Source organism: Xenopus laevis, chromosome 1L (genome assembly GCF_017654675.1).
Source record: "Xenopus laevis strain J_2021 chromosome 1L, Xenopus_laevis_v10.1, whole genome shotgun sequence".
In the NCBI taxonomy this organism is placed as follows: Eukaryota; Metazoa; Chordata; class Amphibia; order Anura; family Pipidae; genus Xenopus; species Xenopus laevis.
This window is the reverse complement of record NC_054371.1, coordinates 153,623,393-153,635,779: the sequence shown is the minus strand read 5'-3', so window position 1 is coordinate 153,635,779 and position 12,387 is coordinate 153,623,393. Positions and strand designations below refer to the sequence as shown.

Sequence of the window (12,387 nt, the reverse complement as noted above, 5' to 3'; positions counted from 1 at the left end):
CTAAGATATGTAGATTAACAACTCTCTATATGGGCTTTTGCCCAGCAACTACGGAAAAGGAGGAACGTAGGGAATTAAAGCCATAGGGGCATATTAACCCTATTGTTCCATACACTATAATTCTGTTCTATTCTAAGGACTTCCTGTATGTTGTTGTGCCCTGGATTTCTGATACCATATTCAGATGGCTGTGAGCTTACTGTAACCTGCTTTCTAACTTTCAAACCTCAATTAAGCTTCAAAGCTGAGGTTTTGAATGTGACACAGATCTAGAGCTCCCACAATTTTGCAACAGAAAACTGTCACCCACATAACATTTAGCTTTTTCAGGACACATAAGCCTTACTTTGCTCCTACTTGAATATCATATACTACTTACAAAAATAATAGTAACTCGTCTCCACTGAGTTATCATTTATTTAAAGTGCCTCTGAAGTTTGGGGTTTTACTACCAAGTACTGATACAGTTCAGTAACATTTAGAGGCAGATTCTTAATTTCAATAATTATGCTGCAGTAAGTAAATTAGAACCTATACGCCCTAATTAGATAAGGTAGAGATGGAGCACACTTTCTCTAGACATATGTCTAAGATTTTGGACTCCAGTCCTTAAGAGGGATATAAATGAGCTGGAGAGAGTGCAGAGACTAAGTGCAACTAAATTGGTTAGAGGGATGGAAGACTTAAATTATGAGGGTAGACTGTCAAGGTTGGGGTTGTTTTCTCTGGAAAAAAGGCGCTTGCGAGGGGACATGATTACACTTAACCAGTACATTAGAGGACATTATAGACAAATGGCAGGGGACCTTTTTACCCATAAAGTGGATCACCGTATCAGAGGCCACCCCTTTAGACTAGAAGAAAAGAACTTTCATTTGAAGCAACGTAGGAGGTTCTTCACAGTCAGGACAGTGAGGTTGTGGAATGCACTGCCGGGTGATGTTGTGATGGCTGATTCAGTTAATGCCTTAAGAATGGCTTCGATGATTTCTTGGACAGACATAATATCAAAGGCTATTGTGATACTAAGCTCTAGTTAGTATAGATATGGGTATATAGAATTTATGTGAAGGTATGAAGGTATGGAGGGGTATGTGTATGGATGCTGGGTTTTCATTTGGAGGGGTTGAACTTGATGGAGGGCTCATCACGTCAATATATATATATATATATATATATATATATATATATATATATATATATATATCACCTGTTCCCTTTGAAATGAGTGCTGTGACAGGTTGTCCCATAGTGTGCTTTGTGCAAATAGCATATTTTTATATGCTATTTGTATTTCAGGGAAATGTCTGGGCAAGTTTTCCAGCCACTTACAGCCCAGGCATATCCTATATTCTAAGGTACTCATTGTTCTGGCTGACAGTTTGGGGAAGATAAATCACAATGGAATCACATCTAAGTGAGACGGCAGCAAACATTTATTTCATCTAAAAAAAGAATGTGCAGATGTGGAAGACTCTGGGCTGTACTGTACTTCTGTGCTGTGAGTGACACAGTAATTCAAGGAGGCAGTGCAGCTGTTCCAAAACCCCTCAGTATGTTCTGTTCTCTATGGGAAAGGATGGGAGCATGGTTCTTGAAGATAACTGGAATATATTTATATATATATATATATATATATATATACATATATATTCATTAAGCTGTAATGTGTTTTTCCAGTCATGAAAAAATATGCAGTTATAATTACAGAATGAAAAAGTGCAGTAATTAGAAATTTATAGTGATTTAGCTTTGTTGTATTCTGCAGATTTGCATTGAATTGCAGTGAAACAAATACATAGCAGCTATTTTGATTTAGAGAAACTAGAGCGTTTTACCACTACATACATGCATACTCAGGAATCTGTCCATTTTTATTAATTTGTAATCTTGATCTCAAGACAATTTAAATTAAATCAACAGATGTGAAAATGAGCAAATTTGAAATATAAAATTAAATTCAACATTGTAAACACAAGATGGCAGCACTGAATTTAAGTTGTTTTCATACATCCCCTGGCTTTAAACTTGAAGCAGGAAAGAAATTCAAGAAAGATGAAACAAAACATTTGGAAAACTGTGTAAAGGGGTGTTCTCAAGGAAAGAAATATGCACTCTGCTTGGGCCCTGCTGAACTGGATGGAATGTAATTCACAAGTAACACAAATACTATAAAGTGCATAACAGCAGCAAATACTATCTTCTTCTCTCTTTCTCTTTCTGATTTTAATATGCAAATATTCATTTTCCACCCCTTTTCCTGGTATCTTCTGCATGAATTCTGTTGGATCTTCACTGGCTAACTACCTCTGCTATATCTTCTCAGGGACATGTCAGAAATTGTTTGCAACTTTAAGGTTTGCAAAAAATCCTGAAGTTAATTGGGATTCAATGCAGACACGGACAGATGCATACATGTAGTGAAATAGTTTAGATTGATGTATTTGTAAATGAAAAATCATTATTCAGTTTGAATAACAATGGTTTGAAAAAAATGAATGACTTGGCAGTGTTATCCAATTGTAGATGAGCTACATTCAGTGGCATAACTAGATATTGCTGGGCCCCACAGCAAATTACTTTACAGGCCCCCACAACGTCTAGAGTAGTGATGGGTGAATTTATCCGGCAGGAGCTAATTTGCAGCGAATTTGGGCAATTCGCCGCCGGCGAATAAATTCGCGAAACGGCCACGAAAATTTGCTGCCGAAAATTTGCCGACGTCAAAAAAAAAAAAAATGGAAATTTGCGAAACGGCGAAAAATTCTTGAAACAGCACCGGCGTCAGTTTTTTGGACGCTGGCGCATTTTCACCAAAAAAACGAGACACCGGCGGCGAAGCGAAACGGCGCAAATTCGCCCATCACTAGTCTAGAGGTTGACCAGTTTTACCAATATTTATCAAAACTGTATATGAATTAAGTCTTCATACCTCCTGGGCCCCCTGTAGCCACAGGGCCTGCTTCCTCTGTTCCCCTGGTTGTATTGCTATAGATAAGTTTTATTGATCCAACACCCCTCATGATCAGTAGTGATGGGCGAATTTATTCGCCAGGCACGAATTTGCGATAAATTCCTGCGATTCGCCGCCGATGATTAAATTTGCGAAACTGCATCGAAAATTTGGCAAAAACAGATGCTGGCGTCCAAAAAAACATCCGCCGCCATAAAAAACGGACAACGGCGTCAAAAACGGATGCCGGGGTCAAAACGAGACTCCGGCGCCTTTTCGCGAATTTTTCGTCATTTCGTGAATTTCACTGGAAATTCACTAATTTTTGACGAAGCGTAATGCCCCGAATTCACCCAGACCCATTTTTGTTCTGCAGAATACTACTCATCCCCATTAAAGTGGTTCAATGGGCTGCTCTCACATAAACTGTCCAAACTCCCACACTTCATTTATAGAGAAAGTCCATGCAGCCTTTTTCAGTTGATGATATAATCAGAGGAAACTTCATTTATGCATTACAAATAAAAAAAAAAGAAATATCTATTTGACCACAAACTGTATTAGCATGTCTTTTGCTATTTCTCCATCAGATACCGTGTTTCAAAAAGGAAACAGATCTGATAGGCTGATGAGAGAACATGTGCTTAGGGACGTATATTTAAAGACAGAAACTATTTCTGTCAAAGGAGTAGTGTACATTATTATAGCACAATGTGGCTAGCTAAACTCACATCACTTGTCATCCTCTGTGCATTCTCAGGTAGGTGCTCAGATAATAGAATACAGTAGCTGTGCCTTGAACTCAGTTGCAGACAAATGATCTTGTTTGTTTCTTTTGTAGAGTTATTAAGAGGGGATTCCATTAACCAGCAATCCTTTGATACGGGTACAGAGAATGAAATGAAGACTCTCACTTGTACCTACAGAACCACAAGTGCCAACCCCTGTCTCTATTGGTACAAACAACATCAATACAATGCTTTGGAGTATATCCTGCGACAGTCCAGTTCCCCCACTGCCTGTTCTAGCCAAGTAGCAAATAATGACCCAAGATTCCGTTCAAATGCAACCAGTTCTAGTGCAGTGTTAACCATTGTGAGCCTGGCTCTGACAGACACTGCTGTATACTATTGTGTACTGGGCGATTCTCACACTGACAAAATCGATCCAAGAGCTGAACAGAAACATTCCTAGTATACCAGGATGTGGGGGTTGTCTACAAAGCATTTTGTCATATGCTTCTGTCACTAGGCAGGGCTTGTGGTTTCAATCATAAAATCAGTCAGAAGTTGAACATAAAGAAACCAAACAGAAATATACACATACTTTTCTCCAGAAGTCATAAAAGTAAATGAAAACTGAATTCAAACCAGAGGAACAGTATAAGTCTTCTGGTTGAGTTTTTAAAGAGGAAACCTCAAATTCTTAGGGCAAAAAATAACACAAATTTTACCCCAAAGCTGCTAGAAATCCGAATCCAAAAATACGTCATCTGAAACATGTCAGGGTCATGTAGAAGTCAATGGCAGATGGTCCCTTTAACAATTGGAACATGTTTTTTACCTTCAGGATTGTCAATGGTTTTGGGTTGTTGCGCCGTTTTTCTCACCAACTTTTTTTTCAGTTGATTTTTTGATAAATTAGTTAAATTAGTGTATAGGAGCAGAGCCAGATTTACATAGTGAGCGCCCCTAGGTCCACTGCCGTTCTTCACCCCTATCCCCTTCCCTTTATTCGTGCAAATTTTCATCATCTGGACCGGATCAATGGGGATTAGCGCATGGGAAATTTAAAAAATGATTATATCTCCAGCACATCCCCAGTGTTTTTAAACCAATGTAGGTGTGGTTGGGCAGCATGCCGCCAACCTAAAATCCTGCTGCACTAGGCCCGGTCCTAGGTGGCCTTTCCACAAATCGGGGCCTGTATAGGAGTCAGGTCAACTTTGTTTTAATTAAAAAAATAGATAAATTAGTTTTAGTGAATGCTGTAACTACCTGGACTGTAGTTTATTTTGGGCTATTTCCATTCTGACTATTTGTAATTGCAGGAGAGTAAAAGAAAGCAGTATCCTTTAAACCAGGGGTTCCCAACCACTGGGCCACGACCAGAACTGGGCTGTGGACAGTCCTAAACTGGGCCGCCAAGCCTAGCCCGCAATTAATGCTGGTGCGCTGAATTGGACGCCGGAGTGCTGAATTTGATGCGCAGTACTACATAAAAGACTTAAAAGACTTATAATAAAAAATACAATAGTCCCTAAATCAGTGCACACATAACTCTTAGCGGGTTGTGCAATAATGAGGTCCTCTGCAGTGCCTCTGTATAGTATGGTGTATGTGTATAATATGTTACAGATGATAATCAATGTACATTGTGCTGGAATTTTTCAAAGAATTCCAAAGTGGCAGAGATGTCTGCACAAAGTAAGGAAATCTACAGTGCAACCATCAGGCAAGGCAGTAACAGAGATATACCACAAAACTTAGGGAGTTTGGTTTCAGTTTCCACCATCTGTCACTCTATACTGTAGGTAATCTAAAGTAAAAGAGTTTTTTTTTAATGCATCTTTTCAAACAAACAAAAGACCCTCAAATAATTTCAAAAGACCACTAGGTGACACTGTGAGTCTTTGAACTTATTGGTTTTACTGCTTTTTTAATTTCAAAGCGAAAATAATTTTTTATTCCCATTCAGTTAGCTAGGAATTTGTGAACTACATTTACTGAATATTGGCTCCATCAGTTAACCAAATGTTTCTTTATGTAGGAAAGCACAACGTGAAAAACATAAAGATGCTGCTTTGTATTTTTCTCCAAATTTTTAATTCCAGTGTTTTTTCCCACCTTTCAGAAATGGCCAATTCTCCAGTGGAAGATGGAACTTTATAAATAAACGTGTTCACGTGTCAAGTTGAAACATGTATACTTATATTGCTCCTGGTAGACCCTTAAGCCTTTTTCGTTTAATGTATATATGCAAACTTAAAATACAGTCAGTTTCTTTTTAATACACACAAGCAGTTTGATTTGAAATGGCTTGCCCTTATATAATTGAAGCCTTAAGATCTTCAGTTATGGGCTGATAATTGAAATGCTATATGAGTAAGGAATTCACTATGGGGCACATTTACTAAGGGGCGAATATCAAGGGTTTATTAACCCTCGATATTCAACCCTCAAAGTAAAATCCTTTGACTTCAAATATCGAAGGATATACCGCAAACGATCTAAGGATTTTCCTTTGATCAAAAAACCTTAGAAAAGTAATGGGGAAGGTCCCCATAGGCTAACCTTGTAGCTCGGTAGGTTTAAAGTGGCGAAGTATGTAGTCAAAGTTTTTTTCAAAGAGACAGTACTTCAACTATCGAATGGTCGAATAGTCAAACAATTTTTAGTTCGAATCATTTGAGTCAAAGTCGAAGTCGAAGTAGTAGCCAATTCGATGGTCGAAGTACCCAAAAAAATACTTCAAAATTCGAAGTTTTTTATATTCGAATCCTTCACTCGAGCTTAGTAAATGTGCCCCTATGTGTTAGGTTAAAAAAAATACCAGATTTGCTTTTGGTCAATTAAAAGAATCATCAAATAAATAGCAGCAATGAAATTAGTGTTATTTGGACAACTTATCAGGGGCAGGGTGGGTCGATTGGCAGGGAGCAGGGACCTTAAGGTATATTGGGGTTTGGATACTGATGGATAGAAAGTAACGGATAATCATTAAGACACTGGTATTTGAGGGTAACAAGAAGAAGCCACAGGAGAGCAGTTAATTCAAGGCCCGTAGACTCCTAATTCTTCTGCACCTGGTTGTACTTCTCCAAGGGTTTTCATGGCCCCAATCCGCTCAAGGCCTTCACAGTTTTTTTGTATGACATCAGCACTATAATATTTTTAGGATAAATGAGGAATATGACACATAATTGACCAACTATATGTAAAAGGTTATGTAAAAGGTTAAACAATACTGACAGCATACCCAAAGAAATGTAAGGCTAAAGCATACAACTATAGGGGTTATTTTCTATTGGCAGGGGCGGGTACAAAGTTAAATCAAACAGATACATGGCACTATCCATGTTTTTGTTTCTTTGCACCCTGTGCCACCAATCACACATAGACACAGGTCCTTGTGCTACACAGTGGGGCCTGCTCTTCCCCCATGAATGCAGCACTTACAGAGGTTCAACAGAGTTACTGTATATAGGTATCTGTAAAACCTTCATGCAGAAAGCTCTGTATTTACAGAAAGGCCACCTCCCATAGACTCCATTTTATCCAAATAATACAGTTTTTTTAAAAATGATTTGCTTTTTCTCTGTAATAATAAAACAGTACCTTGTACTTGATCGGAACTAAGATATCATTAATCCTTATTGAAGGCAATACCAGCCTACTGGTTTTATTTATGTTTAAATGATTTTCTAGTAGACTTAAGGTATGAAGATCCAAATCATGGAAAGATCCGTTATCTAGAAAACCCAGGTCCTGAGAATTCTGGATAACAGGATTTGGGTTATGACATATGAATCTTAATATGTTCAGTCTTCAACAGCTAAAATGAGTAAGAGGAATATTTCTTCATTCTATGGATACAACAGGGGGAATTGCATTTTTCAGATTACAGAAAGATTCATTTGCAATACCTCGTGCCAATGAGGCAGCTTTAAAAGAAGACAAACCCTTCCATGCTCTGCCTGTGAGATCAGTAGGCTGAACAACTGAGTTAGCCAATGTGCAGTCTTCTAATAATCTGTTTAGCTTCTGCTGATTGATTTGTTAGGGTTAATCATTAAACAGTATGATAACCACATCTGTGATATCAAGACTGAAAGGTGAATGCAGAATCTCTGAATTAATCAATTCTGGGTGTGGTCATGCAAACGACTAAACACGATTTTGAAGAGGAAACCTAGAACTCAAGGCACTAGCAAACACCTGCATGTGGTATTTGGTATCTGAAAGAACCCTGCTGTGATAGTATTAGCTTTGTGGTATAAAATGATTGTTAAACTATTACAATTCCTAACATTAATCATTTTCATAGGTAATTATATTATTGATCACATGTATCACATGCACAACCATCCTACAATTGACTACTGTAAATAATGCAAGGTTTTTTTTTCTTGTGCAGGATTTGTTTTAGGGGATGATGTGATCCAACAAGACCAGGAAAGGACTGTGGATAACGGAAAAGATGTAACTCTGGGCTGCTCTTACTTCTTTAAGAAATATGTGCTAATGTGGTATGTACAGAAACCCAGTGGGACTCTTCAACTTATTCTCAATGATGAATCCAAAGAACGTGATCTTGATGAAGAATTTAAGGAGCGGTTTTCAGCTAAGCATGATGCAGAGGAGAAAACCTTCAACCTGACTATTAAAAAAAGTATATGGTCTGACTCAGGAATGTACTATTGTAGTCTGGAGCATAGCACCCTATTGCATGCTAACTTCTTAGCAGTACAGAAACCTGCACTGGTGTTATTGTGACCACTACAACTGCTTTGAGAAGTTATCTATAAAATATATAATGTTCCATTGACACTACATCTGTTGTCTTCCATTCCCTAATATGTTTAATATAAGCAAAATAAATGAAAGAAATTTGCTTAGGTACAAAACAATCATATTTGATCATTTAGTTAATAATGATAATGATTTAGTTTGCAAAGAAAAGAAATAGCATATTTAATCCTATTTCAAGGAAACTAATTTATATTCTAAACTTCTATTCACATTTAGAAAGAATTGAATGTATTAACTTAAAGGGATACTGTCATGGAAAAAAATTTTTTTTTCAATATGAATCAGTTAATAGAGCTACAGAATTCTGCACTGAAATCCATTTCTCAAAAGAACAGATTTTTTTATATTCAATTTTGAAATCTGACATGGGGCTAGACATATTGTCAATTTACCAGCTGCCCCAAGTCATGTGAATTGTGCTCTGACAAACGTCAATCACTCTTTACTGCTGTACTGCAAGTTGTAGTGATATCACCTCCCTCCCTCCCCTCCCCCCCCAGCAGCCAAACAAAAGAACAATGGGAAGGTAACCAGATAACAGCTCCCTAACACAAGATAACAGCTCCCTGGTAGCTCTAAGAACAACACTCGATAGTAAAAACCCATGTCCCACTGAGACTCCTTCAGTTACATTGAGAAGGAAAAACAGCAGCCTGCCAGAAAGCATTTCTCTCCTAAAGTGCAGGCACAAGTCACATGACTGGGGGCAGCTGGGAAATTGACAAAATGTCTAGCCCCATGTTAGATTTCAAAATTGATTATAAAAAATTCTGTTTGCTCTTTTGAGGAATGGATTTCAGTGCAGAATTTTGCTGGAGTAGCACTATTAACTGATGCGTTCTGAAAAAACATGTTTTCTGATGACAGTATCCCTTTAAGTTAATACATTCAATTCTTTCTAAATGTGAATATAAGTTTAGAATAGAAATTAGTGTTCAGCTTCCCACCATGACATTTTGTAATCTTGTAATTTTGAAGACCTTGAATCATCCATCCATGGATACTGTGTAACAAGTCATTATGTTCTGTTGAACTTAACAAGTGCTAGTTGTTATATTATCAAGTTGCAATTTGGGGAAAATGTATCTTTAAACTCTCTGTCGAATAAAAAAAGAAAATAATTTCCCAGCAAATTCAACTCAATGTAAAAATACATACCACATCCTCATATCATTGATATGATAGCATAAGCAGTACCTAGCACTATTGTTTCAATTGGTCAACCTAAGCATTGACACTCTAGAGCTGATCTGAAGCAAATATGTTAAAATTTTAAATGTTGAGTACCCTGTAGTCAACATCTTCCAATATCTTCCATTTACAATGATTTAATACAGTTAAGGAGAAACAGAATTTCATGGCAGTAAAAAAGTTCAGAATATATGGTGACTTATTTCAATTAGGCCTATAGAAGCCACAGTAGATCCATAAAATAACGGTGGGCAAATTCAATTCAACAGTCCTTGCTCAAAAGAACATTAGAAGTTAGGTAACCAATCACAGCTTTGCCTTCACACAGGGAAATATAAATTGCTGTCCCCTGTCAGGTCATCTAGATGCTGTTATACTAAACAAGGTGCAGCCATCAATGGAACAGATTGGTGGTACCAGTAGAGTTTAGGGTAAAATGCTCAAAATTGCACAAAAGGCAACTGTTAAACATTCAATGCTTTTTCAATTTTTAAAATTTCTTAATATCTACACTATACCGAGTATGTAAGACATGCTTCCTAGAACAGGAGAAAAGTGCAAGAGCTTTGTTTACTTGGAAATGGGTTTTATCATTAAGACATTATATTTTAGCGTGTCACTGATGTTGCATGTGCTTGAGCATTTGGGAATAGGTTTAGGAAAAAATTTTCAAGTCCCTGCAGTTTTTGCAGCAATTTTCCCACTTTGCACTAGTCCTTGTGCTCGACAATGAGCATGGAAGCAGGAGAGGACTTATTCAATAATCGTAAACAATAAAAATGAAATATCAATTCAGAAACACCTTAGAATGTTGACTGTATCTTACTTTGTCTGTGTTTCTGATTGATGTCTCTCTTTTTTGTGATCTCATCAGTTCCTTAACAGGAAAGTCAGACCACAGACCATGTCTGTCAATATATATATATATGTGTTTGGTGCCCTTAGTCTGTTCAATGTTTGTCTTTATTGGTAATCTTTATGCCAGTAAGTATGATGCCCTTACTTCTTCTTGGAACCTTCTCCTTTTGTGGTATGTATCTCATATTGTTTTAGCTGATTTAACTTTAATGCTAAATATTGTAAACTATTATATTTAAATATTTTTTGCCTTCCCTGAAGAACTCATTGCAGGACAAATAGTGATACAATCTACAGAGGTCCTGGTGAGAAAAGAAGGCGAGTCAGTGACCCTCAACTGCTCATACAGCACTGGGTACCCATCACTCATGTGGTATGTTCAGGATATCAGGAAATACTTGATCTTCATCCTACATGACCAATCCAAACCAGAAGACATCGGACTAAAGTTTAGACAGAGATTCTCGGGTGTAGTCAAGAGAACTCAGAGATCTTTCCAACTCTCTATTTCAAATCTTGAGGTAGATGATTCTGCAATGTATTACTGCCTCCTTAAGCACCCAGTAACACATATGCCTTATGTACGTGTACAAGAAGTCAAGGATTAGAGCAGTTCCATACAATGGCCAGTCTAAAGTAAAAGGTAGTGTATAAGCTAAGAATATTAGAATGTCCAGAACAGAACTGCGTATTATATATTGTATAAAACACTATTAACATTGCGTTGCATGGAAAAATATCTTTACATACAGTAATTGTGTGACTGAATACCTTGTTCAGAATTTAATAAACAAACATGTTTGAAAAGTATCCTGATTTATGTAAAATAGGTTACATGTTGTCATTCTATATTAGAGCCAAAGTAATACAATAAATAAACATTCAGTAATAAAAAATCAGCTCATGCAATCAATGTTTCCTCACTTACTGTATTACCTCTTCACATACTCACATTCAAAACTTTGCTAGGCTGCCTCCCTTCTCTGGACTTTACTCCCATGACTTTCTTCCAATCTCTCTTCTTTTTAACATTTATATAAATGAATTACCCCCATCTAGCTTAGCATTCCTTCAGTTTACACTATATGCTATAGCCACCTGTAAAATCAATGCACAATGCCATATGTTTCACTTGACTCCTGATCTTTCCCATCCCCTTACCTTGTGTCTTGTGCAACTTCATCTTTAATATTGTAAGCCCTTTTGGGCAGGATCCTTCCTATTTCTTGTATAAAGTATGTTGGCTCTTTAAAAAAAAATTTAATAATAAAAACATAATAATAATAAAAGTTGTAATGTGTGCCATCTGAAACAGCTTGATCACACTCTTATAATATAAATATCTATTGTTCATATACAGGATGTCTCATTCTGAATCTAGATATATTTGATATGTTTTCACACTGGAGTGCTCTAATACAATAGAGTTGAGAAATCAAAGAATAACAAATACTTGCAACTGTAGATAAGCATTAACAGACATTTCCAAAAAATGTCATCAGAATAGAACTCTAAAGTGTATTTATGAAATCTGAATCAGTGAAATACAGTGCACAGAAGGTTAAAAAGAGTTACATGAATAAGCTTTCATTTAGTGGTGTATTCATCAAAATGTTTTCTAGACCTGTCCTTAACCCATAACATCAGATGAGAAAGACCTGAGTAAGATTAAAGTTCTCCGAAATAATAGTGGATCTGTAAATCTAGCAGAAATGGTAGATATAAATGGACTAATAAAATGGTTAATTATCAATATAATCATCTAGAAGCTTAGACAAATCTGATATATCTGCCCACTGGTCCCCTTTCCACACAGTAAAATAAATATCTCACCTCCTTAGTAATCAGTATAGA

The 12,387-nt window shown here is 36.9% G+C and overlaps 3 gene segments (V, D, J or C); all 3 read left to right on the top strand.

Annotated features, from left to right (window-relative positions):
- Positions 1-3,660: 3,660 nt before the first annotated feature.
- Positions 3,661-4,147, top strand: LOC121400922. The segment is given in 2 exon segments: positions 3,661-3,713; positions 3,795-4,147. Coding segments are annotated over 2 exon segments (402 nt in total).
- A 3,695-nt stretch (positions 4,148-7,842) lies between these two features.
- LOC121400921 lies at positions 7,843-8,448 on the top strand. The segment is given in 2 exon segments: positions 7,843-7,999; positions 8,090-8,448. Coding segments are annotated over 2 exon segments (405 nt in total).
- Positions 8,449-10,513: 2,065 nt separating this feature from the next.
- On the top strand, positions 10,514-11,392 carry LOC121394445. The segment is given in 2 exon segments: positions 10,514-10,705; positions 10,795-11,392. Coding segments are annotated over 2 exon segments (399 nt in total).
- The last annotated feature ends 995 nt before the right edge of the window (positions 11,393-12,387 follow it).